The sequence below is a fragment of the Mirounga leonina genome, unplaced genomic scaffold (genome assembly GCF_011800145.1).
Source record: "Mirounga leonina isolate KUSES-001 unplaced genomic scaffold, KU_Mleo_1.0 Mir_376, whole genome shotgun sequence".
Classification (NCBI taxonomy): Eukaryota; Metazoa; Chordata; class Mammalia; order Carnivora; family Phocidae; genus Mirounga; species Mirounga leonina.
In genome coordinates, this window is record NW_023270718.1 from 984,181 (window position 1) to 1,010,309 (window position 26,129).

The 26,129-nt window shown below is 38.8% G+C and overlaps 1 protein-coding gene across 6 annotated transcripts; it reads left to right on the top strand.

The window, feature by feature from the left end:
* The first annotated feature begins 817 nt into the window (after positions 1-817).
* Positions 818-25,358, top strand: ZNF283 (zinc finger protein 283). 6 transcript variants are annotated; one of them, XM_034986661.1, is made up of 6 exons: positions 818-1,001; positions 1,541-1,591; positions 9,294-9,381; positions 11,205-11,331; positions 19,545-20,906; positions 24,940-25,358. In XM_034986661.1, the coding sequence occupies exons 1-6, from the start codon at positions 919-921 to the stop codon at positions 25,026-25,028; spliced, it is 1,800 nt and encodes a 599-aa protein (XP_034842552.1). In that variant the 5' UTR covers positions 818-918; the 3' UTR covers positions 25,029-25,358. The 6 variants fall into 6 exon arrangements, with proteins under 6 accessions (XP_034842552.1, XP_034842553.1, XP_034842549.1 ...); XM_034986662.1 differs by lacking the exon at positions 19,545-20,906; XM_034986658.1 differs by having other exon boundaries at positions 818-1,255; positions 1,538-1,591; positions 19,545-25,046.
* Positions 25,359-26,129: the final 771 nt, after the last annotated feature.

A 26,129-nucleotide genomic window follows, 5' to 3' on the forward strand; every position in this document is an offset into this window, starting at 1 on the left:
TATGATCACAATATCAATCCATGACTACGTATTGTTGCTATTCAACAGTGGTATGTAATTTCTAACACAAACCGCCTTACACCTAAGGAAACAAAGATTCACACTAGCACAAACTATCCCATGAATGTAAACAACTCCACTCAAGGTCCCACTCACCGAATTGGACCCACAAACTCACCCAGAGGAAGACGCACCCATCTGTTCAACTGCCAGACCCTGCTCCAGTCTCTCGTAATCTAGATAAGCTCGTGGCCTAGCTCATTCCCACGGACCTCAATTGAGATGTTCCCGCTCACTGAAGCCTAAGTCCCTGGTCACCGTCCCCGTCCCCCCCGCCGCCCTCCGCCCCCTTCCCGTCTCCACCTCCTCTGGAGTCCAGAATGCGTTCCTCAGCCTTCCTTGAGAACCATTCATCAAAGACCACAACCATTCATCAAAGATGTTGTTTGACAACAACATAAAAGACAATTGAGCTGCGAGGTTCGCCGAGCCGAGACCTACTCCCTGCAGCAAAGACTAGAACGAACTCCGGGTTGACTTTGGAAAAAGCGCCTTTGCTACGCGTAGCCGACTTGCATGCTGGGAGCAGCCTAAGGGTCCAGGGTCCCAGCTTCCGGGGATTTGCCCGCCGCGGACTACATTTCCCAGAAGTCCCCGGGCACAGGTCTTCTTGGGGCGGGGCGAGTTTGCCCGCGGAGACCTCTTTGGATGGCCAGATTCCCAGCCTCCCAGGACGTTCCGGCTCTTACTTCCCATAAGCCTGTGGGTCCGTTTCCGGTGTCCTGAAGGTTTTTGGACTCGGCGAGTTGAGGTGCTCGCGTCGGGGGAAGTAATCAGCGCCGGGTCAGAACCGGCAGCGAGGGTGGGGGTGACTCCGGGCAGCGCCCGAGTTGAGGAGGCCCGGGTCGCGGACAGGGCATGTCGCGTTCGGAGCCTCCAGCCTGTGTGCGCGCGAGCGGTTGCGAAGGATGGTGTGCGACGGCCGGCGTGGCCGGGCCGGGGTGTGTCTCCGTGATTGTGTTTGCGATTGGGAATGTGTGATGGGGTGATGAGGTGCGTGGCCTTGTGGTTTTTCCTTGGCCGTTTGTGCTCCAAGTTCCCTCTAGACTTTCTTGGGGCTTGCCAAAGTTAAGTGACCGCAAGAGAAGGAGTCCTACGCTAAGAAGGCATAGGTCCAGGCTTGGGAGGAGCATTGTACATCCGGAAGTGTGCTCATGACTTGCTCCTAGGAAGACGTGATGGGGAGGTCCCAGAGGTGAGATCCCTAGAAGGGGCGCGCCTGGGAACTCCTTGGGAGCCAGCTACCTGTTTCAGGGCCGCTGCAACCAGACCTCTGTCCCCAACAGTTGCTGTCAGCTCAGAGAGAGAGTCCAGCCTTCCTTTCAATTCCATGTGGTTTTGTGTGGATGAAGGCACATATGACTCTAGACGGCGTTTTGGTTTTTGTTTTGGTTTGTTTTTAAGTTAGGTCTGTGTTCCAAGAAATGTTGGTGTCTCATGATTCTTTTTTTCCCCCTACTGCTGCCGGGTTTTTAAGAAGCACCCTGAGGAGGAGGCAAGAACTGTTGCATATTTTGAAATCAAGGTTCAGGTGAGTGTGTGTTTCTTTCTTTTTTCCCCCCACACAATTACTTTTGTTTTTAGATCATGGGAATAGTTGCTTTCCTTGGCCTGCAATATCACTGGTAGTGTCTATCCTGGGTTTTCCTTCTGGTGAATGACCCACCCTACTCATGTATCTCTCTTCTCAGTGACCCTCTATTGCCCCTATTCTCAGTCAGTAGCTAGCTGTTCAAATGGCAAATTATTCAAATCCTTCGGTGCATTCTCCTTTTCTGAGTATGCTGATGGTGTAGAAATACACCTCCTAGAGATTAGTGTTAGAGTTTTATTTTAGGCTATGATTACTTGAGGAGGTTGGTATTTAGGTGGTATCATGTGCAAACTATTTTCTGTCTTCTCCACAGTCATGATTTTTAAATCAAGGCACGGTAGAAGGATTGTTTCAGTTAATAAATGACAGTGTTGTGAGGCTTTTAGGGTGTGGGAATGTGGTTGGTCTTTGAGCATAGGGGTTTGCAGTTTGCACCAACAAGGGCAGAAACTTTCAGATAATCTTTAGGTAGAAATCTGTAACATTGCTAACATGAGTTATTTCAGGTCCCGCTTTGTGAGTGTTGTAGAAGCGGTACTGTGTTACGGTTAAGAGTAAGGCTCTGGACCTAGAGCATCTGTATTCAAATCCTGGCTCTACCTGTTACTAGCTCTGTGAGCTTAGGTGACTCAGGCTCTCTGTGTCACATCTACAAAATTAAGGCAAAATAATGCCTACCTCATGGGGGTTATAACGATATAAAATGAGTCAATGTGTGTAAAGCTCCTTAGAACAGGGCCTGCCCCATGATACAGGCTTAGTGAATATTAAGATTTGCTGTTACATGGTGATTCTGGATCATTTCACATCAACTTTTTATGATTGAAATTTGAGAGAAATATGAAGACGATTGTGATGGGTGCTTTCAAGTTTAAAAAAGTGACCAGATGCTCAAATGGTCTAGTACAGGAAGTCTTAACCTGAGGTCTTGTTCCATTTATGAGCTGCCAGGTGATCGCAAACCCCTTGAAATTGAGGCAGAATTTTTGTAAATATTTGTAAATTTATTTTTTTAAGTGGGCAAAATGTCTATAATTTCATTAGATTGTCAAGTGTACATGACCCAGAAAAGGTCTAGCTTCATTGGTCTGGAATTAAGATTTAATAGCTGGGAAGGAACTTTTACAAAATTAGGGTCCAGTGATACGGAAACAGTTAAGTAAATTGCAGTATATCCTGTAATGGAATAATGTGCACCTAATAAAAATTATGCCTATAAAGAATCAAAAGAAGGAAAAATGTAAATAATAAAATATTAAGTAGTACTTGTAGTAATGAACAAAAGTCCCCAAGATTATGATGAGTTATATAAGAATCCCGTTCAGTGAAAGAAAGTTTTGAAAGACATTTTTCAGGAATTGTATCCAAAATGTTTTTTAATTGACTCTTCAGTGGAGAAGTGGAGAGGTGTAGCCACACTTGTTGAGCATCTGTTCTGTACCAGATATTGTTCTGTTTATGTGCATATATTTCCTTCTTCCGACTTTGAAGGTGACTTACATAATTGGTGTTCATTGTGGGGAGATTTTTTTTTTTTAAGATGTTTATTTATTTATTTGACAGAGAGAGAGAGACAGCGAGAGAGGGAGCACAAGCAGGGGGAGTGGGAGAGGGAGAAGCAGGCTTCCCGCCAAGCAGCGAGCCCGATGTGGGGCTCGATCCCAGGACCCTGGGATCATGACCCGAGCCGAAGGCAGACGCCCAACAGCTGAGCCACCCAGGCGCCCCTTCTTTTTTTTTTTTTTTAAAGATTTCATTTATTTATTTTTGTGAGACAGATAGAGTGGGGGGGCGAGCTTAAGCTGGGGGGAGGGGCAGAGGGAGAAGCAGACTCCCCCCTGAACAGGGAGCCCGATGCAGGACTTGATCCCAAAGGCAGATACTTAACTGACTGAGCCACCCAGGTGCCCATTACAAGGGAATCTTGACAGTGAAGGTGTCTCAGTGTAGTGGTGAGCTACAGCTACAGATGTTCAACAGCTAGTAGGTGTACTTTGTTTCTGGCACACTGATTTTCAGTGTTGGGTCTGTTTTTTCAATTTTCTTAATGGCTAAAAGATGCTCCTTCCCTATCATTCAATTTTTTACATTTGGAAATATCTTTGTATTTCTGATTATGAAATTAATATAGGTTTGTTGCAAAAAATTCAACAACCCAGGAAACATAGAGAGAAGGAAGTTAAAATTACATCCTCTAAAGTTAATCATTCTTTTTTTTTTTTTTTAAAGATTTTATTTATTTATTTGAGAGAGAGAGAATGAGAGAGAGCACATGAGAGGGGGGAGGGTCAGAGGACGAAGCAGACTCCCCGCCGAGCAGGGAGCCCGATGCGGGACTCGATCCCGGGACTCCAGGATCATGACCTGAGCCGAAGGCAGTCGCTTAACCAACTGAGCCACCCAGGCGCCCCTCAGTTTACATTTTTTTTGTGTGAGCCTATGTGTCTGGTTTTGTTTCTGCAGAATAAGATAACAGTAATTGGTGATACAGTTGAGTTGAAGACTCTCTAGCTCTTATTTTGAAGAAGAAGAAATCCAACCCAGATGTGGGTTTTATTTTAATCTTGAATATGTAGAAAGAAGAGGGAAGTGTCAGTGATTTCTTATTTAAAAACCTGAAGTATTAACAACTTTTAGGCATATAGAAACACCATTTAAAAATTAGTTATAAGGGCGACAAAGTCAGACTTTCAGAATTAGATTATTTTAAAGGTTCCTTCCATAGAAAGTAGTGATAATTTTCCAGTGTATATGTTCTGTCTTATGAAAATCTATTTTATAGGGGTGCCTGGGTGGCTCAGTGGGTTAAGCGTCTGCCTTCAGCTCAGGTCATGATCCCTGGGTCCTGGGATCGAGTCCCGCATCGGGCTCCCTGCTCAGCAGGGAGCCTGCTTCTCCCTCTCCCTCTGCTACTTTTTTTCTCTCTCTATCAAATAAATAAATAAAAATCTTTTCAAAAAAAGGTGTTTAAAAAAAAAAGAAAATCTATTTTATAAATAATATTTCCAAAGACAGATACTAATTCCAGAAGGTAGAATAAGAAGGTTGTAGTGATCAATATTCAAATAAACCACCAATTTGCACAGAACAAGATTGCATCTCTGGTTAATGTTCTCTTGACATCTAATTGGGTAATATTTTCTGAGCCAGCTTTATAATGCTGAGTCCTATCTCTGTTTGCCGCTTCTGGGAGGAGGGGATATCTCCTGTATGTCTTTCTGAGACCCTGTTTTGCTTATGTTGTTATTTAGGAAGAATAGCAAGCTCAAGGCTGGGCTGTGAAACTTTAGTTAACTTTGTAAGAAAATAGGCCTGGGGGCACCTGGGTGGCTCAGTTCGTTAAGCGTCTGCCTTCGGCTCAGGTCATGATCCTGGAGTCCCGGGATCAAGTCCCGCATCGGGCTCTCTGCTCAGCCACGGGCCTGCTTCTCCCTCTCCCACTCCCCCTGCTTGTGATCCTTCTCTCACTGTGTCTCTCTCTGTCAAATAAATAAAATCTTTAAAAAAAAAAGAAGGAAAATAGGCCTGAAAAGTACAGATTTTATTATGAAAAAATGGAAAGGGGCGTTAACTTTCTTTAGAATAAGGGACAACAATCTTTTGCATCTTTAATAACGGCTAATTGTTGGACACCTGTTGTTGTTATTTTTGTTGTTGTTGTTTTAAGTAATCTCTGCACCCAACGTGGGGCTCAAACTCATAACCCTGAGATTGAAAGCCACATGCTCCTATGAAGGAGCCAGCCAGGCGCCCCTATTGTACACCAGTATTTTTTGTGGATTTTCTTACATAATCGTCAATGCAGCCCTCTGTGGTAGACAATGTTCCTATTCGTCTTTTTTTTTTTTTAAAGATTTTTATTTATTTATTTAACAGAGAGAGAGAGAGAGCACAAGTAGGCAGAGCAGTAGGCAGAGGGAGAGGGAGAAGCAGGCTCCCTGCCGAGCAAGGAGCCCCATGTGGGGCTAGATCCCAGGACCCTGGGATCATGACCTGAGCCGAAGGCAGACCCTTAACTGAGCCACCCAGGCACCCCTCTATTCGTCTTTTATTGGCAAGGAAATAGAAGTGTTGAGAAATTGGTCACTGTCAAGCCCACTTTCACATCTTGAAAGTCCAACACCAGAGTTTTTATCTTAATTTCAGATACACTTCCCACATTGTGTATACTTTACAAACCTGCCTGCCTCCCTAAGGAATTGATTATGTGTGTCTATGGTCTAATACCATCAAACTAATGAGGACATAGCAGGCCACAATCTAGCAAATCATTTGCTTACTGTTAGGTAGTTTCTGATTCTGTTATCATAAATGATTTTTGGTTGAATATTCTTTTTCTTTTTTTAATTTTATTATGTTATGTTAGTCACCATACGTGATTAGTTATTGATGTGGTGATCCACGATCCATTGTTTTCGTATAACACCCAGTGCTCCATGCAGTATGTGCCCTCCTTAATACCCATCACTGGGCTAACCAACCCCCCCACCCCCCTCCCCTATAAAACCCTGTTTGTTTCTCAGAGTCCATAGTCTCTCATGGTTCATCTTTCCCTCTGATTTACACCCCCTTCATTTTCCCCTTCCTTCTCCTAATGTCCTCCCTGCTATTCCTTATGTTCCACAAATAAGTGAAACTGTATGATAATTGACTTTCTCTGCTTGACTTATTTCACTTAGCATAATCTCCTCCAGTCCCATCCATGTTGATATAAAATTTGGGTATTCATCCTTTCTGATGGCTGAGTAATATTCCATTGTATATATGGACCACATCTTCTTTATCCATTCATCTGTTGAAGGGCATCTTGGCTCTTTCCACAGTTTGGCTATTGTGAACATTGCTGCTATGAACACTGGGGTGCATATGGCCCTTCTTTTCACTACATCTGTGTCTTTGGGGTCAATACCCAGTAGTGCAATTGCTGGGTCATAGGGTAGCTCTATTTTTAAATTTTTGAGGAACCTCCACACTGTTTTCCAAAGTGGCTGTACCAACTTGCATTCCCACCAACAGTGTAAGAGGGTTCTCCTTTCTCCACAACCTCTCCAACATTTGTTGTTTCTTTCCCTGTCCATTTTTGCCATTCTGACTGGTGTAAGGTGGTATCTCAGTGTGGTTTTGATTTGAATTTCCCTGATGGCTAATGATGATGAACATTTTTTCATGTGTCTGTTAGCCATTTGTATGTCTTCTTCAGAGAAGTGTCTTTTCATATCTTCTGCCCACTTTTTGACTTGATTATTTGTTTTTTGGGTGTTGAGTTTGAGAATTTCTTTTTTTTTTTTTTTTAAGATTTTATTAATTTATTTGAGACAGAGAGAATGAGAGACAGAAAGCATGAGAGGGAGGAGGGTCAGAGGGAGAAGCAGACTCCCTGCCGAGCAGGGAGCCCGATGCGGGACTCCAGGACCGTGACCTGAGCCGAAGGCAGTTGCTTAACCAACTGAGCCACCCAGGCGCCCGAGTTTGAGAAGTTCTTTATAGATCTTGGATACCAGCCCTTTCTCTGTAGTGTCATTTGCAAATATCTTCTCCCATTCTGTGGGTTGCCTCTTTGTTTTGTTGACTGTTTCCTTTGCTGTGCAGAAGATTTTTATCTTGATGAAGTCCCAAAAGTTCATTTTTGCTTTTGTTTCACTTGCCTTTGGAGATGTATCTTGAAAGAAGTTACTGTGGGCAATGTCAAAGAGGTTACTGCCTATGTTCTCCTCTAGGATTTTGATGGATTCCTGTCTCACATTGAGGTCTTTCATCCATTTTGAGTTTATCTTTGTGTATGGTGTTAGAGAATGGTCAAGTTTCAATCTTCTGCAGGTGGCTGTCCAATTTTCCCAGCACCATTTATTGAAGAGACTGTCTTTTTCCCATTGCATGTTTTTTCCTGCTTTGTTGAAGATTATTTGGCCATAGAGTTGAGGGTCCATATCTGGGTTCTCTATTCTGTTCCATTGGTCTGTATGTCCTAAAATTTGTATGGAATCAGAAAAGACCCTGAATCGCCAAGGAAATGTTGAAAAAGAAAAACAAAGCTGGGGACATCACGTTGCCCAATTTCAAGCTTATTACAAAGCTGTGATCACCAAGACAGCATGGTACTGGCACAAAATATTCTTTTTTTTAAAGATTTATTTATTTATTTTAGAGAGAGAGCATAAGTGGGAGGGCAGAAGGAGAGGGAGAGAGAATCTCCACACTGTGCTGAGTGTGGAGCCCGAGGTGGAGCTCAGCCCCATGATCATGAGATCATGACCTGAGCCGAAACCAAGAGTCGGACAGTTAACCGACTGTGCCACTCAGGTGCCCCTGGGTGAATATTCATGTATATACATCTATACTTCTTTAACTGTTTAAGGATACCGTTCCGTAAGGGAATTTTGGGTAAAAATTTGCCCCAATTTTAAGAGCCTGAGATAGTACTTGGGAGGTAATAACAATAACTGAAAGACATGGTTGTTACCTTTAAGACAAGGAAGACTAAATCTACATAGGAATAACTAGGCTGCCAGCAACAAAGGCCAATAAGCAATTCAGGCAACCTGTCTTAAGAACTCATAGGAAGGTAATTATAGGAAATACTATTGGGTCATGACCAGCTTTTTGGAGGCAAATGGAATTTGTCCTGAGTTTTATACCTTACAGGTTTTATCCTACTAATGTTTGTTGCTAAGTGAGACTAACAGGATCAGGTGATTCAGCAGTTATCGGGAGAGTAACATGTCTAAAAAGACAGGTCAGATACAAAATAAACCCATGTGTCAGAAGACGTGAAAAGAAAGAGGCTTGCGATCTCATCAATATATCCATGACATTTCTTGGGGAATTTTAGCCATTTTTTTCTAGGCAGGACATGAGTGTATATAGAAATTATGTAGTTAGTATAATGCATGGCCCTGGTTACAACAACTCTACAGATACTTAAACAAAAAGAACATTATTACCACAATAAAAACTTTATTGTATATACACCTATAACTCCTAAACACTTTTTTCATCTATCGACATCTGATTGTCAATCTTTTCTATATTGATATACACATATACTTTATAAATATAATCATACTATACATTCTGAAAGCTATATTTTTTCCTTTTTTTCTTATGTTCAATTAGCCAACATATAATACATCATTAGTTTTTGATGTAGTAAGCTATATATTCTATTGACAATATATCTTGATTATTTTCCCCAACTTAGCGTGGTTTTATAGCATTTCATTGCATGGATGTTCTGAATGCATTAAGAGGTCAGCTTTTGGGGCTCAGGCAATTGTACATCCTGTCCACTACTGTGTCTTGACCAACTTTCTTCAGCCCCAAGCCTGTGAAGGATGTTCTGGCTCGGACCATGTGCCTCTTTCTCAGCCCTGAGAAGTGGCGCTGGTGGGAGGAGGATCCTATCTGGGCAGCACTCAGTAGTCCAACCTCTGGCCCATATCAGCATCCCCAGAATCAGGCATTGCCAGAAACCTTCCTACTGAAGGACGTTTGGGTTTTAGGTGAGAGTTTAGATTCCACAGATGGTTGTGGGGGTGTGGAGTAGAAGCGGGAATAGAAGAGATAAAAGTTTATATTAGCTTAAGTCAAGATGGGATCACTTAAGCACACCTGGTCTAAAGCTTTTTTTTTCCTTCCCCAGCTCTGGCTTTTCTGGATTCTGTGCTTCACCAATCGAGGAACCCCATGGATTATTAATTAGTTCTTGCAGTTCTAGAACCATGACTGATGTAAGTTGTTATTTCTCTGTCCTTGAAATACTGTGATTTTTAGGTCATATGAATCTTCTCCTTAATTGTCCTAAAGCTTTCTGCATAACAGAACCCCAGTCCTGAACCTGCTTCTCAGTTCCTATTCCAGTAAAGGATAGTGCCAAATAGCCCAGTGTCCTTCCCATGTGCCTTTCCAATCAATGTCATCATATCATTGAACACATTATTCAACATCTGTGTGCTCAGTCTTCTATCAAAAACAGTGAAGGGATAGGAGTCTTTTGAGGGAAATACTTGAGCTCCTGTCAAAGGATAACTCAAAGAAATATAATTAACAGTTAGCACATTTTCACTTGTATACAAGGAAAACCAAGAGTAGATTGATTTCATCTATCAAGGCACAAACAGGATTTCTATAAGGGAAGGAGAAAAGAGAGAATGAAAGACTATAGACATTTTGAAAACAACAGTTACTCCTTTTTCAGGTTAAGGTGCTGATTGGCAGGCATCTAGGAAAGAAACCAGTCAGGATACAATGCCCTTAGACAGCTGGATGGTCATCCAAGAGAACGCTTTCAGTTGCTTGTGCCTTCTCTGGAAGAGCTTTGGTGTTTACTTAGGACATATCCACAGCAGGCTGTCTTGGGTAGTGCCCTTTGTTATCACCTCTGTCTTTTTTCCACTAGGGCTGTACGAGTTTCCTTATCAGAATTTCTTATTCTTGTGTCGGGTCTGTGAGGTGATGGTTCAGTGATGAGGGTCTCATTTGACCACACAGTCAAACTTGGAACTTCTTCACAGACCCGGGTTTCCCAGAGAGAGAAGATGGAATTTGGGTTTTCTTGGTCCCAGCCTCAGTTTCTGTGAGGCTTTGCAAGGCTTTTAGGACGAGGGGCCTTGTGAGTGGGTCTTTCCAGGGAAAGTGGTTCCCTAATCAATGAATACCAGTGTTAAGTTCATTTGGTTAATGACTAGGATGCACAGATACTGGGTGATACCTGTGTCATATATGTTGTGCCCTTTTCAATGGTCTCCAACTCAGGAATGAGGAAAAGTGTTAGGTGAGGGGTGGTTGATGGTAACAACTAAGAAGGTGATCTGGATTTCTAAATACTGGATGATAATAGATTCCTAGAATGAAGAAAATAGAATTTTTGTCCAACCTCACTGTATAAATACAGTAGAGATATTAATCTCATGTATCTATATGATGATCTGAATTACAGCTAATAAAAACTTCTTATGTATTCATCATTATAAGAGAAAAGACTTATGGAATCTAACAGTGATTTACTTGAGGCTTAACAGTAATCCTTAATTTAATGGAAATCATTTTTCTCAAATAGAGATTTTATAGTGCATTTGGGGAAAAAAAGTTTTATTTTGTTTTTTTGTATTCCTTGAAAGTTGGTGCAGCAGGTCACGTTAATGAAGAATTTATGAGGCAGGCACATAGCAAGTTGTGTGTATGTATACACACTCATCAACAGCCTTCCCCCACCCCCACTATTTGTATTTAATAGAAGAAAAAAAAAATAGAAGAGAAACTGGGATTATTTTATAGATTACCAGACAGGTCTAGTTATTTCCCAATATCCTAGAAGTTTTTTTCTGTTGTAACAAGATTCTTCTAGAACACGTAGACACTCTGCTTTAGCCATACGAATTTCTTTACTTTTCCCTACCTGTATATATCACAGGCTTCCAGCCTACTTGATTGTTATATTTTCCTCTTCTTGCAGTTTATCCTTCACAATCCTTTTTTTCTCCTCTTGGAAATATTTTCTTAAATCCTGAAATTTCTTGAATTTCACAAGTAATGTATGGGTTTTTGGTTTTAGGGCTTGGTGACTTTCAGGGATGTGGCCATCGACTTCTCTCAGGAGGAGTGGGAGTGCCTGGACCCTGCTCAGAGAGACTTGTACATGGATGTGATGTTGGAGAACTATAGTAACTTGGTCTCATTGGGTAAGGTCATCTGCCTGAAATATTTTAGAGTCTGTCTCTGCACCATCGGCTTTTGCTATGGGAATGATAGGGCTGTCTTTGAAGAAACCAGGTGAATCTCTTCTCCCTGTGCTCAAAGGGATGTTTTGATATTTGTTGGATTAGAAATGGGTTCTTCAAGCTCCTTCCTCTTCCCATACCTTCACGAACCTTCCTGTGGCTTTTCCTGCAGTGGCCTCTCTTCTTTAATAACTAAGGAGCTGGATTTGCATTATGGAGCATTTAATTCATAACCATTGTCAAAGAAACCAGGTTTCATACAATGTTTAACTTTAGCATATCTAGAGATGATCTGTGACCTTGCTACTCAAAGTGTGGTTGTTTTGAGAAACCGTAGGAAGGCCAGAGCAGAGTTAGTGAAGGAGATGATACCAAGAAGTTAGTGAAGGAGCTAGATAAGGCCCAGGTGATAGGCAATTTTGTTGGTTTGGAGGAGGAATGTGGATTGTTTTCTCAGTGATTAGAAGCCTTCATGTGGTTTATGTGGGGTTTTAGCTTTTTTTATTGTTGAGTATTACATACTTAACATCAGCTTCTTCTGGGGCTTTTTAGGTCCTACCCTAGACCGTCAGAAGAGAGTCTGCATTTACACAAGATCCCCAGGTGATTGTTATACACATTAAAGAAACACTGCTCTTTGTTATTTTTTGACCAAAATGCGGGGAGTACAGCTAGAAACAGGGTCTTGATGTACTGTGACTTTGCAAAGAGCCTCTCCATTTTATGTAGAGGAGGATTGGATAAACAGAATTCATTTTATACTAAGTGAACAAATTACTTTTCAACATATTTGAGGTTGAAAGTTGCAATCTGTGAACTTTGCATTTTACAAAGTTAAATTCGACACTGAATTAAATACTAAAAATGTCTCATGAAACTCCTTTTTTTTTTTTTTTTTAAGATTTTTTATTTATTTATTTGACAGAGAGAGAGATAGCGAGAGCAGGAACACAAGCAGGGGGAGTGGGAGAGGGAGAAGCAGGCTTCCCGCCGAGCAGGGGGCCCGATGTGGGACTCGATCCCAGGACCCTGGGATCATGACCTGAGCCGAAGGCAGACGCCCAACGACTGAGCCACCCAGGCGCCCCGGAACTCCTTTTTTGTTAGCAAAATAACAACGGTAATAATACTAATCCTAATACTTAACACTGGGCTTACTATAAACCAGGCTGTGTTTTAAGCAGAGCAGATACTTTAGCTTATTTAACTTTAACAACATCCCCATGAGGCAGGTAATGTTTTTGTCAAACCCTTTTTATAGATGAGAATACAGAGACACATACAGTGTAAGTGACTTCCCAGGGTCACACAGCTACTGGGAGAAGTAGTTGCAATTGAGCCTGTAAGGAGGTCTGGCTCATGAGTCTGTGTTCGCAACCACTGTTTTCTATTTGCTCCAAAGTGAAGGCGCCTGAATGAATAGAACAAGATCATTTTCCTACTGATGTGATCTCATGCTTTTCATTTCCATCATACTTCCCTTCTGTGAAGTCTTTATCAATATTATTTTTACTTTTTATTGCAAATTTAACCAAATGTTTTGAGCTCATCATTTAAAAAAAAAAAAGTCTATACCATTTAGCATTTCTTTTCTTGCAAGCAGACACTCCATTTCTCAGTTGGATGTGACATTATGGGAGCAAGGACAAGAGTCCTGGATGGTTATGAGGGGAGGGCCAAGAAGTTGGAACCCAGGAAGGCAAAGGCAGGAGGGAACCATCATTGCAGGGAACCAACCTTACGGGTCACACAGGAGGAGGAGAAACAGGTGGGATGGTGTTTGGAAAACTCCCTACGAAGGACCAAGGCCTCTGGAGGGAGGAAACTGAGATCTCATTTTGGGCTACCAAACAAACTTTCATCTGATCTCATTTCTTACTCTTTGATTTTCTTCTCGTATTTCCCTCCCATTTCAGCAAGGAAGGCATTCTCTTCTGTTTCTGGTGCAGCCATTCTACTTCTATGTCGGATTCAGCTGCTTTCCAGCACTTTTGCATTTCTGCAAGTGTATGAATGAATAAATGTATTCATTCATAAGTTCTGCAAATATTTTGACTGCCTACTTCTAGCCAGGCATTGTATTGGGCACTATCGATACAGTCATGCATAACATTGATAACTTGCCCATTCTCAAATGCAGTTTTATGTAGTCAAAAAGAAACTGAAAATAAGTAAATAAATAAGTACATAAATACTGTCATATAATGAAACATATTGGTTAAAGAAAGTAAAGAGCATAAGAGAATAGAAAATGATAGAAATCGATAGGCCTAATTTAGATAAGATGGTCAGGGAAAGCTTTCTTGAATAGAAACATGAAAACTGGGATCAAATTTTATGACTATTTGGGGGAGGAATATATCTGTCACAGTGAACAGTAAATGCAAAGGCTCAGTGGTTGCAAAGAAACTGTTGGAATTGTAAGAAGGCCAGGGCAGAGTTAGTAAAGGAGCGTAAAGAAATTAGGTTGGTGAGATAGGTGAGGGCTCAATAATACAGTTTTTTTGTTGTTGTTTTAGGGTTTTGGGTTATGTAGCCTTTCAGTCTGAAAGAGTTCATACATCTTTCCTTGACTTGCATTCCTAGCTGCTTTTGAAGATTATAGGCCAGTTATTTTGTAGAGTGTCCCTCATTTGAGTTTGTCTGCACTTTTCTTCATGATTAGACTTAGATTTATGCATCTTTGGCAGTAATATCACAGAATTGATGCTGTGTTCTTGCATTCTGTCAGGTAATGCAAATGGTTTGTCATTACTGATGATACTTTGAGCACTTGATTAGGTTAGTATCTGCTGGCTTCCTCCTTGTAAAAAAAATTTTTTTTTAAAGATTTATTTATTTATTTGACAGAGAGAGAGAGCACAAGTAGGCAGAGCAGCAGGCAGAGAGAGAGGGAGAAGCAGGCTCTCCACTGAGCAGGGACCCCGACACAGGGCCCAATCCCAGAACCCTGGGATCATGACCCAAGCCGAAGGCAGACTCCTAACCAACTGAGCCACCCAGGCACCCCTCCTCCTTGTAAAATTAATAATTTTTCCTTTAATGGATATTTTTTGAGGAGGAACTTGGAAACTATTAAATATATCTCTCCAAATTTTCTATTTATTTATATATTGGATCTTTAGTTGGTGGGTTGTAAGCTGTTCTTACTTATTTTGAAGTTCAAAATATTTGAGCTTGTCCCAGATTTGATCTATGGGAACCCTCTCCTGAGGCTTCTGTGTCCTTTGGCACAACTCTTACTCATTGAGCATCTCCTTATTTTCTGACAACAGCATGTTGGCTCATCTTGTACTTTCCCTGCTCCAGTCCTAAAGTCAACCATTTCTTCAAGGTGGCCTAGTTTCTTTTAGTCGAGAATGGTAGTTAGAAGCCAATATTTTCATACTAGGGTTGCTCATTGCTGTTGGGACATGGCTGCTCCCAAGTCTCTGAGTGGTCAGAGCTAGGAAATATACTTATATACATACATACATGTGTACACACACATTTACATCTGTGTATTGAAAACCATGAGATGACACCCACCTCCCCTCCAGCAACCTTCAGTTTGTTTCCTATTTATGGTTAGCCTCCCTCTCTGTTTTTATCTTATTTTATTTTTCCTTCCCTTCCCCTATGTTTATCTGTTTTGGTTTTTAAATTCCACATATGAGTGAAATCATGTGGTACTTGTCTTTTTCTGACTATTTCACTTAGCATATTATCCTCTAGTTCCATCCATGTCATTGGAAATGGCAAGATTGCATTCTTTTTGTAGGCTGCGTAATATTCCGGTGTGTGTGTACCACATCTTCTTTATCCATTCATCTATCAATGGACACTGGGCTCTTCCCATATTTTGGTTATTATGGACATGGCTACTATAAACATTGGGGTGCATGTGCCCCTTCAAATCACTATGTTTGTATCCTTTGGATAAATACCTAATAGTGCAATTGGTGGGTCATAGTGTAGTTCTATTTTTAACTTTTTGAGGAACCTCCATATTGTTTTCCAGAGTGGCTGCACCAGTTTGCATTCCTACCAACTTACTTTCTATATTTCTAACTCCCTTCTCTGACAGTGAAAAATTTGGCTTCCATTTTCCTTAATATGTTATTTGCTCAAACTCTTTGTATGTAGCCAATCTTCCATTACCAGTACCACCACTCTGATCATGTGATTGACCTTCTCATCCTCCTTGGGCTGTGACCTCCATGCCAGGTCACAGACACTTGTCTTTAACCTTCTTGCACATGGGACAACTCTTTTACACTGACACCCTCCTCACAGAGGGTAACAATATTGGTTGACTTTCAGTATCCTACTCTGGGCTTCATTTTATTGTCTTGAGTATGCGTTTTAAAAATATTCATTGTGGTGAAATGGGAAGTATTCATTAAGCTCTTCTGTTGTATACCAAAGTGTGATGGTTGCCTTGAGGAAAACCAGTTTTGCAGTTGTTTGAATTGTGAGTCAAACTAGGTGTCCTTTCCCCAGAATACCACTTTGTTCTTGAAAGAATGCCCAACAGACAAACTTTTATTGTTCAGACTTAGGTAGTTGGAAAAATGTTCTTATAAGCATGCCTTTGAAGACAAATAACAGTATTTGTTGCCAATGATTAATTCAGACTTTCAAGTAAAAATTAGAATTGTGTGAAACAGCTACCATTTTGAGCTTTACAACTTCCCAACACATAAACATTTTTTTGATGAGATAGATGGTAATATTAACATACGATTTTTAATATATTGTGTAATGAAATATGTCAACATTTCAAAGATCTGCATAACTCAGTGAACCACTATTTTTCATATGACCAGTGCATGATATTACAAAATTATGCCTGGATAAAAGATCATTCATAGTGCAGTGGATTTTAAGGTAACCTAATATGAAAAGTTCATGGGTATAGTTGCATATTTCACATTGCAGCTAACCTTTAAGAGACTATCCCTTCTCGAGTTTTACTACAGTATCAAAGAGTATCATATTTATAATATAAAAAAATAACAATTACATATATGTGGGAGGCTAGATTTTCTTCATATACTTCAATCAAAATAGCATATTGCCACAGAGTGAATACAGATGTAGATATGAGAATCCATTTCTCTTCTATTAAGCCATATATTAAAGAGATTCACAAAAAATTAAAATAATACTTATCTTTTGTTATTTTGGGAAATATAATTTTCACAAATTTGTTATTTGTGTTAAAGGCAATGATTTATTATTTTCAAGTGAATTAATAAATATCTTTAATTTCTCAGTTTTAATTTCTAATATGGTAAATATCAAAAACTATAACTCACAGAAAATCTCGAGTCCTCAATAATTTTTTAACATTTAAAAAGAAGTTAAAACTATATTCATTTGCTAGCATTGTTAAGCCTTACTTACCAAGTAATTATAATACAGGTTCTTGCATGGCAATTCAGATTGGTTGAGCTAAATTCAAGTTTACTGAACTATTTATTGATGTTAGACTGCACAAAAGTGCACTCTTTTTAGTTTACATTTGACCATCTCAAAGTAGTTGTAATATTATATTGGTCAGTTTAAATACCTTGGTTTCCTTTTGGATATACACACAGTCCTTATACCCAAATGTTAATATATACAAAGCAATAAGACATTGTTAAGTAAAACAATAGTTACTGTAGTTTAGCTATGACCAAGTGGCCATGACTAAAATTACTTCCCACAAATACATCCACAGTACTTCTCTACCCTTTAGTAAATCAACTAAAATGTTATATAAAATCACCATTAGATAAAAATACTAACCTTACGTATTTTGTATTTGAAATAAATTTATGCATGAGCAAGCAAAGAATTCATCAATAATTTTTAAGAATATAAAGGATTCTGAGACCAACAAGTTTGAGAACTATTGCTCCAGATGATGGGTCTTTCAATACATGGTCTCTGTGAGGCCTCAGATGAATGCCTTTTTCCACTTAGGCTGTGTTACTCCAACTACCTTGTGGAGAGTCACTGTATGGATACATAAATTAATATTTGGTTATAGATCCAAGGGAGGGAATCCCTGCGTAGATTTCTGGGACTCTGTTACATGGCTCCTTTATTTACTTAACCTTGAACTACAAATTCCAGCTACCTTAGCAGCCCTGAACTCAGATCCTTTGCCCAAGTGAGACCACTGCTCTCTATTTGGAGAGCATTTTCCTGTACCTTGTTTTGGAGGATGCAGCCAGGCATAAAGGGTGAATATGAAGTTCTCCTGATAATCTTCTCTAAAAGTTTCTCAGCCCTGTGTCTAGTGTCCTGTTTTATAGCTTTTGGTTGGTTGTGGTTTGAGAGTTAAATCTAATACCGGATTTTTCTTCATAGCTAGGGCTGGAAATGTCTCACCCTCATTTTGAAGAAATTTTTTGCTTTATATAAAACTCTAGATTTTCTAGCTTTCTTCCTTCAGCCATTAAAGATATCATTCCATTGTCTGGTAGCTTCCATTGTTACAGATGTGAAGTCAGCCATAATGTTTAGTTGTTCCCCTAACTTTCATGTCCCCCCTTCCCCTGCCTCCTTTTACTATTTTTCCTTTCTCTTCAGTTTTCAACTGTTTGATTATGTTCTCAGTTGTTGCTTTGCTTTGTATTTATCCTGCTTGCAGTTTGCTAAAAGTAGGTTGATTATTCATACATTTCAAGAACATTTCAACAATCTTTTCAAGTACTTATTTGGTTTTGTCCTCTTTCTAGAATGCTCTTGCCTGAAGTTGGATTGTTTGATACTGTTGCGCAGATCTGACACTGTTCTTTTTTTCTTCCCCTTCTTTTTTCTCTTTGTGCTTCTGTTTGGGTTTTTTAGTTGTAGAATTTCTGTTTTACAATTTTAGAGTTTCCTTTTCTTTGCTGAAATTTCCCATCTGCTCACTGTCCATCTTTTCTTCCAGAATCTATAAAATACAATTGATTGGCCTTGCCTATTGATTCTAATATCTGTGTCATCTGTTCTTTGTCTCTTTTGTGGGTTTTTTTTGGGGGGGGGGTGATTATATGTTGCACTTTCCCTGTTCCTCACCTACCTCATAATTTTTTATTGTGTGCCAGACATTTTGAAGAACAGTAAAGAAAAGTATATGCTCCTTTCTCAGTTATTTAGGGTGAGGGGGTGATAATTCAGATCCCACCAAGCATGGAGCTGAGCTGAGACTGAGTCTTAGCTTTTCTTAGTTTCAGTTTATTTCTGGTTTCAAATTAGATGTATAAATCTTTCTTTTTTTTTTTAAAGATTTTATTTATTTATTTATTTGACAGAGAGAGAGACACAGCGAGAGAGGGAACACAAGCAGGGGGAGTGGGAGAGGGAGAAGCAGGCTCCCCGCAGAGCAGGGAGCCCGATGTGGGACTCGATCCCAGAATCCTGGGATCATGACCTGAGCCGAAGGCAGACGCTTAACGACTGAGCCACCCAGGCGCCCCTGTAAAAATCTTTCTTTGCCGTAAACTTCCCACATGACCATGTGCTTATCTCTTTGATTGTATCAGGATTTGAGCGAAGTGGAGGTTGTATTATAGTTTTAGTTGGTTTTGTTTCACACGTTTCATCTCCAGTAGAGCCTTGGAACTTAGTAACTGCTTGGCTTGCAGAATTTTGTCTGCTTTCTATGCCAGCACCCAATCACTCAGAAAAATTCCTGTGAAGAAGTATTATGTAGTTTGATGTTTTGTTTTGGTTTGTTTTTTTAAGTATAGTTGACCTACAATATTAGTTTCAGGTGTGCTTGATTTTATTTTTGAGTTTGGGGATTTTCTAGATTCCAGTTCTTCATGCCAGCCTACACAGTCATTAAAAGTTCAGCTGAACCACACTTGGGCACATAAGGGCTTGATTGATGGAAGGGCACATTTGGTTTAAGGGGTCATCCATATGGGGAGATAAGGAACTTGTTAAAGTGATCTTTGTGGAATCCTCCAGAAAGCTGTTAGATCAGAGCATTAAGATCATAAAAGCTGAAAAGTCAAAGCTGAGATTGTTGTTCAACAGGGTAGAGACATGATGCTTAGCAGTGAGCTTAATAAATCTCCCAATTCACTTATGGGTATTATTTCCAATTTGTCTTGTATTTCTCTGTTGAGGGTTTTTTGTTTTTTTTTTTTTTCCTGGTGAAGTTTTCTGGGAAAGGAAATAAAATCTGTGGTTTTCTTGTTTTCTTTCAGATTTGGAGTCAACATATGAGACCAAAAATACAATTTCAGAAAAAGACATTTTTGAAATAAATTTTTCCCAATGGGAGATGAAGGAAAGAAGTAAAACTCTTGGCCTTGAGGCATCCATTTTCGAAAATAATTCTAAGTGCAAAAGCAAATTTGAGGGACCACAGGGACATCAAGAGGGATACTTTAGTCAAATGATAATTAGCTATGGAAAAATGCCCACTTATAGAAAAAGTAAATCTTTTAGTGCACATCAAAGAATTCATAATAGAGAGAAACTCTATGTTTGTAAGGAATGTGGGAAGGCATGTAGTCATGGCTCAAAACTTGTTCAACATGAGCGAACTCATACAGCTGAAAAAAAACACTTTGAATGTAAAGAATGTGGGAAGGACTTTTTTAGTGCCTATCGACTCACTGTGCATCAGAGATTTCATACTGGTGAGAAACCCTACGGATGTAAGGAATGTGGGAAGACCTTTAGTTGGGGATCTAGTCTTGTTAAACATGAAAGAATCCATACTGGTGAGAAACCCTATGAATGTAAAGAATGTGGCAAGGCCTTCAGTCGTGGCTATCACCTCACTCAACATCAGAAAATTCATATTGGTGTGAAATCTTACGAATGTAAGGAATGTGGGAAGGCCTTTTTTTGGGGCTCAAGCCTAGCTAAACATGAGATAATTCATACTGGTGAGAAACCTTATAAATGTAAAGAATGTGGGAAGGCCTTCAGTCGTGGCTATCAACTTACTCAACATCAAAAAATCCATACTGGTAAGAAGCCTTATGAATGTAAAGTATGTGGAAAGGCTTTTTGTTGGGGTTATCAACTTACTCGACATCAGATATTTCATACTGGCAAGAAACCGTATGAATGTAAGGAGTGTGGGAAGACCTTTAATTGTGGCTCAAGTCTTGTTCAACATGAGAGAATCCATACTGGTGAGAAACCCTATGAATGTAAAGAATGTGGGAAGGCCTTCAGTCGTGGCTATCACCTCACTCAACATCAGAAAATCCATACTGGTGAGAAACCTTTTGAATGTAAGGAATGTGGGAAGGCCTTTAGTTGGGGTTCAAGCCTTGTTAAACATGAGAGAGTCCATACTGGTGAGAAAACCTATGAATGTAAAGAATGTGGGAAGGCCTTTGGTAGTGGCTATCAACTTACTCGACATCAGATATTTCATACTGGCGAGAAACCCTATGAATGTAAAGAATGTGGGAAGGCCTTTAACTGTGGCTCAAGTCTTACTCAACATGAGAGAGTCCATACTGGTGAGAAACCCTATGAATGTAAAGAATGTGGGAAGGCCTTCAGTCGTGGCTATCACCTCACTCAACATCAGAAAATCCATACTGGTGAGAAACCTTTTAAATGTAAGGAATGTGGGAAGGCCTTTAGTTGGGGTTCAAGCCTTGTTAAACATGAGAGAATCCATACTGGTGGGAAATCCTATGAATGTAAAGAATGTGGGAAGGCCTTTGGTAGTGGCTATCAACTTAGTGTTCATCAGAGATTTCATACTGGTGAGAACCCTTATCAGTGTACAGAATTTGGGAAGACCTTTGTTCATGGCTCAAATCTTGTTCAACATGAGAGAACTAGTAATGATAAGCCTTATGAATATAAAGGATGTGGGGAAGCCTTTATATGGACAACTTATTCAAATGAAACAGTTGATACTGGTGAAACTTTATGATTGAAGAGATGAAAGAAAATTTTTTATGTGTATAAACAACTTAACATGAGGAATCTTAATCTTGAGAAAGCTTATGAATGTAGGGAATGTGCAAAAGCCTTATCTGTGTGTGGACAATTTACTTGATATCAGAAAATTCATACTAGTGAGAAATACTTTGAATATAAGGAATATGAAAAGGCCCTTAGAATTTTATACAGTCTTATTGAATATCAGTTTATACTGATGTGAAATCATTTAAATGTAAGGAATGTGTGAAGATCTTTATTCATGGCACAAAAGTCTGGTAAACATTGGGGAATTTTTACTCATTAGAAACACTTTAAGGAATGTAGGAAGAACCAAAACCTAATTCAGCTTTTGCTGTGTGCATTAGAGAACTCATACTGCTGTGAAATTTTATGAATTTAAGGAATTTGGGAAGGCTTACAAATGTGATAAATATCTTAGGGTATATCATAGACTGAATGCAAATGAGAAACCCTTTAAATTGGGATCTAGGAAGGCCTTTAGACAAGAACTACTAGAACTGTTGTCTAGAGACTTGTGCCAGTCCACAAAATTGTTACCTTTCCATCATGAGATGAATGTGGAAAATAAGAGTAAGTGTTTGGAAACTTATAGCAATTTCATATTGCCATCACATTATCATTGTGTTTTATAAAAGTATCAATCAGCTCATGAATGATTAGAAGTTAAAAAGTTTGCCCTTTCCAAGAAATAATTTGAGAGACAACATTCAGTTTTAAAAACAGGAGACAGGTCACAATAAAATTTAATTAGAATAAATGCTTCACTTGTCACTTCTCTGATTAGAATAGCAGAATATTCACACTACAGGAAGATTTGGCTAATGTGTGAGTCACAACTTCCTTATGCCTGTAATAGCATAATTTATAACAAATAGTGTTCATTTAATGAAGGTATAGAAGCCTTCCGACACTATTCAACCTTTGTTAAACTTCAGCGAATTCATCCTGGAGAATAACCTTATCAATGTAACAAATACAGGAAATCTCTCACACATGGCACAAACCAAACTTACTGTCCTCACCATTCCACCTTCTTACTACCTATGGGTAGTATGCATCAGATCCTTGGAAGAGTATCTCGTATGTAGCCTAAGCTCAATACATGTTTGCTATTGTTCTTATTATCTTCATCATTAGTATTACTACTAGTGAATGCTTATGAAAAGAATGCTCATTGGTGTAATGAATTTAGACAAGATTCCATAACCACTCATCCATTTGAATTTCAGATAGTTCTCATTATGGATAAAATCTAGAAAAACACGAACTTGAGAGGATTTTTATTCAGAGTTTATCCCTTAAGCTGCATAAAAAATGAAGGCTGAAAAGAAATGTGGACTTAGTGTTAAAGATGCTGGGAATATACCTATTGAAGAACCAGGGAGAGGTGTGAAGCAATTTGCCTGTGATGAATAAAAACAGAGAAGTAGCCAGTGACTTAAGATTCTCTGCTCACATTTTGAGATAAATTACAAATTAAAAAAACCAAAAATTTGTCCGTTTGGGAATTCTTTCCCCAAATTTTATATTACAAATTTCAGGCACTTAGAAAAATTTAAAGAACAGTATAATAAACATCCATGTACTCTATTTAGAATCAGTAATTATTAACATTTGATCATATTTGCTTTCTCTCTGAAATTATAGGTATGTATGTGTACATATACTCACCAATATCTTATGACATAGAAGTGATACTTAATTCCTGAATATATTAGCATGCATCTTTTAAGAATAAGAACAGCCTTTAATACCATGGTCACACAAGAAAATTATCAGTAATTCTGTAATATTCTTTTATATTCACTTCATATGTCCCAATACTCCCAAGGTATCCTATTGCTATTTATTTTCTAACCAGTATCTTTTCTATATTCATGTATTGCATTTGGTTATCATGTCTCTAGATTTTAATCTTGAAAAGACTTTTTGAAATGTTAAGGAAAGCTGTTTTATAGAATGCCATGCATTCTGGATTGGTTTCTTCCCTCATGGTGAGCTTTAATTTGTGCCTCTATCCTTTGTATCTCTCATAAAGTCGAGTTAGAGCCAGAGACTTAAACATTTTTGGCCAGAATACATGATATTTGGTGATACATACTTCATATTGCAGTACACCAGAAACACATAATACCCATTTTTCTCACTACTGCCAATGCTAAGTTTGGTCATTTGCTTAAGATGGTGACTGCTAGAGCTCTCCATTATAAAGGTCCATTATACAACTAGTAAGATTGGTGAACCTTTTAACTACTTTTGAAAATGTAGTCCTGTCATATGTATATGTAAGTTCTGAATTAAAGATAAAATGGAAACAATTACAGATTGTTCAAAAAAGAATGATAGTTAAATTGTGTATCAGAAGTTGTAGAATGTGCCTGAGGCTCTATTCAGTGGAAAATACCTTTTAATGTGTCTTGGAGGAAACCAAGATGCATCTGGCCAGATGGAGGGCCAGAACTATGCTTTGTTTTCCCCAGTATCTGCACCATCCCTGTCACACTGAACTAAGAAGCTAGAAAAATAACAAACCCTAAACCAATATACAGAAGCAATTTATATAACTAAAATTGTCCCAGAATTTCTGAAATTATGTCTCAAAAATTACCAGTACTGAATAGTACTTGACAAACAGTGGGATTCTCTGGTTAATGAAGCCTATGAAGTAGAAACTACTAAATCCCCTCTCAAGGAAAAATCAAAAGCACCTAGTCAACTTAGAAAACTAGAGTATTCTATTGAATGAAATTGTTTGACCTCATTTAAACTGGTGATCTCAAACTTTACCATGGAAATACTGATGCCCATTACCTATTTGCATCTTAGGGATATGAAACTGCTTTGGGAATGCTGCCATAACTAGGAGGCCCTAAAGTTGGATATTTCAGTCACTAAGTCTGCTTGTTATGATGGAATGGTAGTTAGCATCATGCTCTCAAATGATTGCCTTCTAATGTTTTCTTTTATTCGTGAGTAAAAATCTTTGTTGTATCTAAGTCAAAAGGGCTCCTGAGTTATCAATGTCATTTCATCATCTCTTCCTGCAATTGTATAGTATTTAATTTGTTAATGTGATAATTTATATTGACAGATTGTTTGATTTTCTCCCATTCCTGGATATACCCAGGTTAATTATTGGTATATGTATGTATTCTGGTGCACTGCTAGATTTCACTTGCTACTATTTTATTTAGAATTTTTACATCTCATGAGTGAGATTATATAAAAGTTATACTTTTGAGGTATTTTTGTTTGTTTTTGTATTGCAATTACCTGTTCTTTAAAATTGTATGACTGTATTGGGTTATTTTGTTTTGAATTGGAGATCTTTAATCACTTTTCTAGTTCCGTCTGTTGATTTTCTTATCTTTGAAGTTCTACTTTGGACACAACAAATTCAGAGTGCCCAGCACAATTCTTTTAAGGAGGCTTTGCAGCCATGTAGTACCAGCTAAGATTCACATAAAAGGAGCATTACAACATTGAAAATCCTTCATTATGTCTTCTTGGGAGTACTATGTTGGGAAATCAGAGCTCCTTATCAGACTGTTATGATCGTACTTGTGCATGTTTTTCTCCATATACTGAAAGTGGAGTTGCTTGGGTTTGGTCATGGGTATGCCTATGTTCAACTTTAGTAAGTTTAATTTTTCTAAATAGGTTCCAAAAATTCCAACTGGCACTCCCACCAACTGTATGAATGTTCTGCTTTCTCCATATCCTTGACAATATTTGGCATCATCAATTAAAAAGAAAAGTGTTTGCTACTCTGGTAGGTATCATGGTTTACATTTCCATTCTTTTCTGATTATTTATTAGCTATTTGGATATTCTTGCAATATTTGTCCACTCCTTCCTCCTGACATTGGATGTATTAGGTGTGTCTGGTTTCACAAAGCATTTGTAAAACTTGTAGGACAGCATTTACCGCCTAGGCAGTGACTCTGTGTGTGTGTGTATGTGTGTGTGTGTGTTCCCCCACCAGACATGAGTTGGTGGCTGTGATGGCATCAGTTTTATCTCTGTATCTGTAGCTCCCAGTATGAACCATGACCCTTAGTTATTTGATGTAGTTAGGATACACTCAGCAAAAATCGAAATAGCAAACTAGCCTAAGCAATGAGGAAGTATATCGAGTCATATAACAGGCTTTTTTGGGGGGTGAGGAGAGAAGAGGTTCCAGAGATTTTTGATTCATCAGCAAAATGAAATATTCAGAGACTCAGATTCTCTTCTATTTTTCACTTTGTCTTCCCCAGTGTTGGCTGGGGTACCATGATGGCTGACAGATTTCTAGACATTATATACAGGCATGACAATACTGAGGGAAAAGAGTAGGAGAGATCATTTTCTGTGACTCTTAAGGGCAAGGAACATTTCCCATTAGTTAACAGTATGTTTGCTCTTAAACCTAATTGTTAACTTGGGTCATGGGTAATTTCTGAAGTAATCACTGGTATACTTTAAATTAATTACAGACCCTTGGAGTTTTTATTTAAATGTAGCAGGCTCATAAATTTTATTATCTTTTTATGCATGTATGAAGAAAGAACCAGTGATCCTTTATTTTAACAACAAAAAATTTTACATGTATATATTTCATAAAACAGATGACAGTTTAAATTAAATGCATATATTAAGACCATCAAGTATAATTACAGACTAATCAGAGGTTAGTGTTTATTTAAAAAAGATAGCAAAAATTCTGAAGTATTAAATTCAGTATTAGAACATTTACTAGGAGTTTTTTATTTTCTGATTTTTTTTTTTTGTAACTATGAGGGACAGGGGAAATATTAATGGTTTAACCTTGTAAAATTTTTTCATTCTTCCAGAGTCAGAGAAGCCTA

Excerpts from the sequence above, each read along its gene's own strand:
- ZNF283 (XM_034986657.1), top strand. The coding sequence starts at position 919 with ATGTCGCGTTCGGAGCCTCCAGCCTGTGTGCGCGCGAGCGGTTGCGAA. Across the intron at positions 1,002-1,540 it reads GCCGGCGTGGCCGGGCCGGG|CACCCTGAGGAGGAGGCAAG; the intron begins GTGTGTCTCCGT and ends GTTTTTAAGAAG. Across the intron at positions 1,592-9,293 it reads ATTTTGAAATCAAGGTTCAG|CTCTGGCTTTTCTGGATTCT; the intron begins GTGAGTGTGTGT and ends TTCCTTCCCCAG.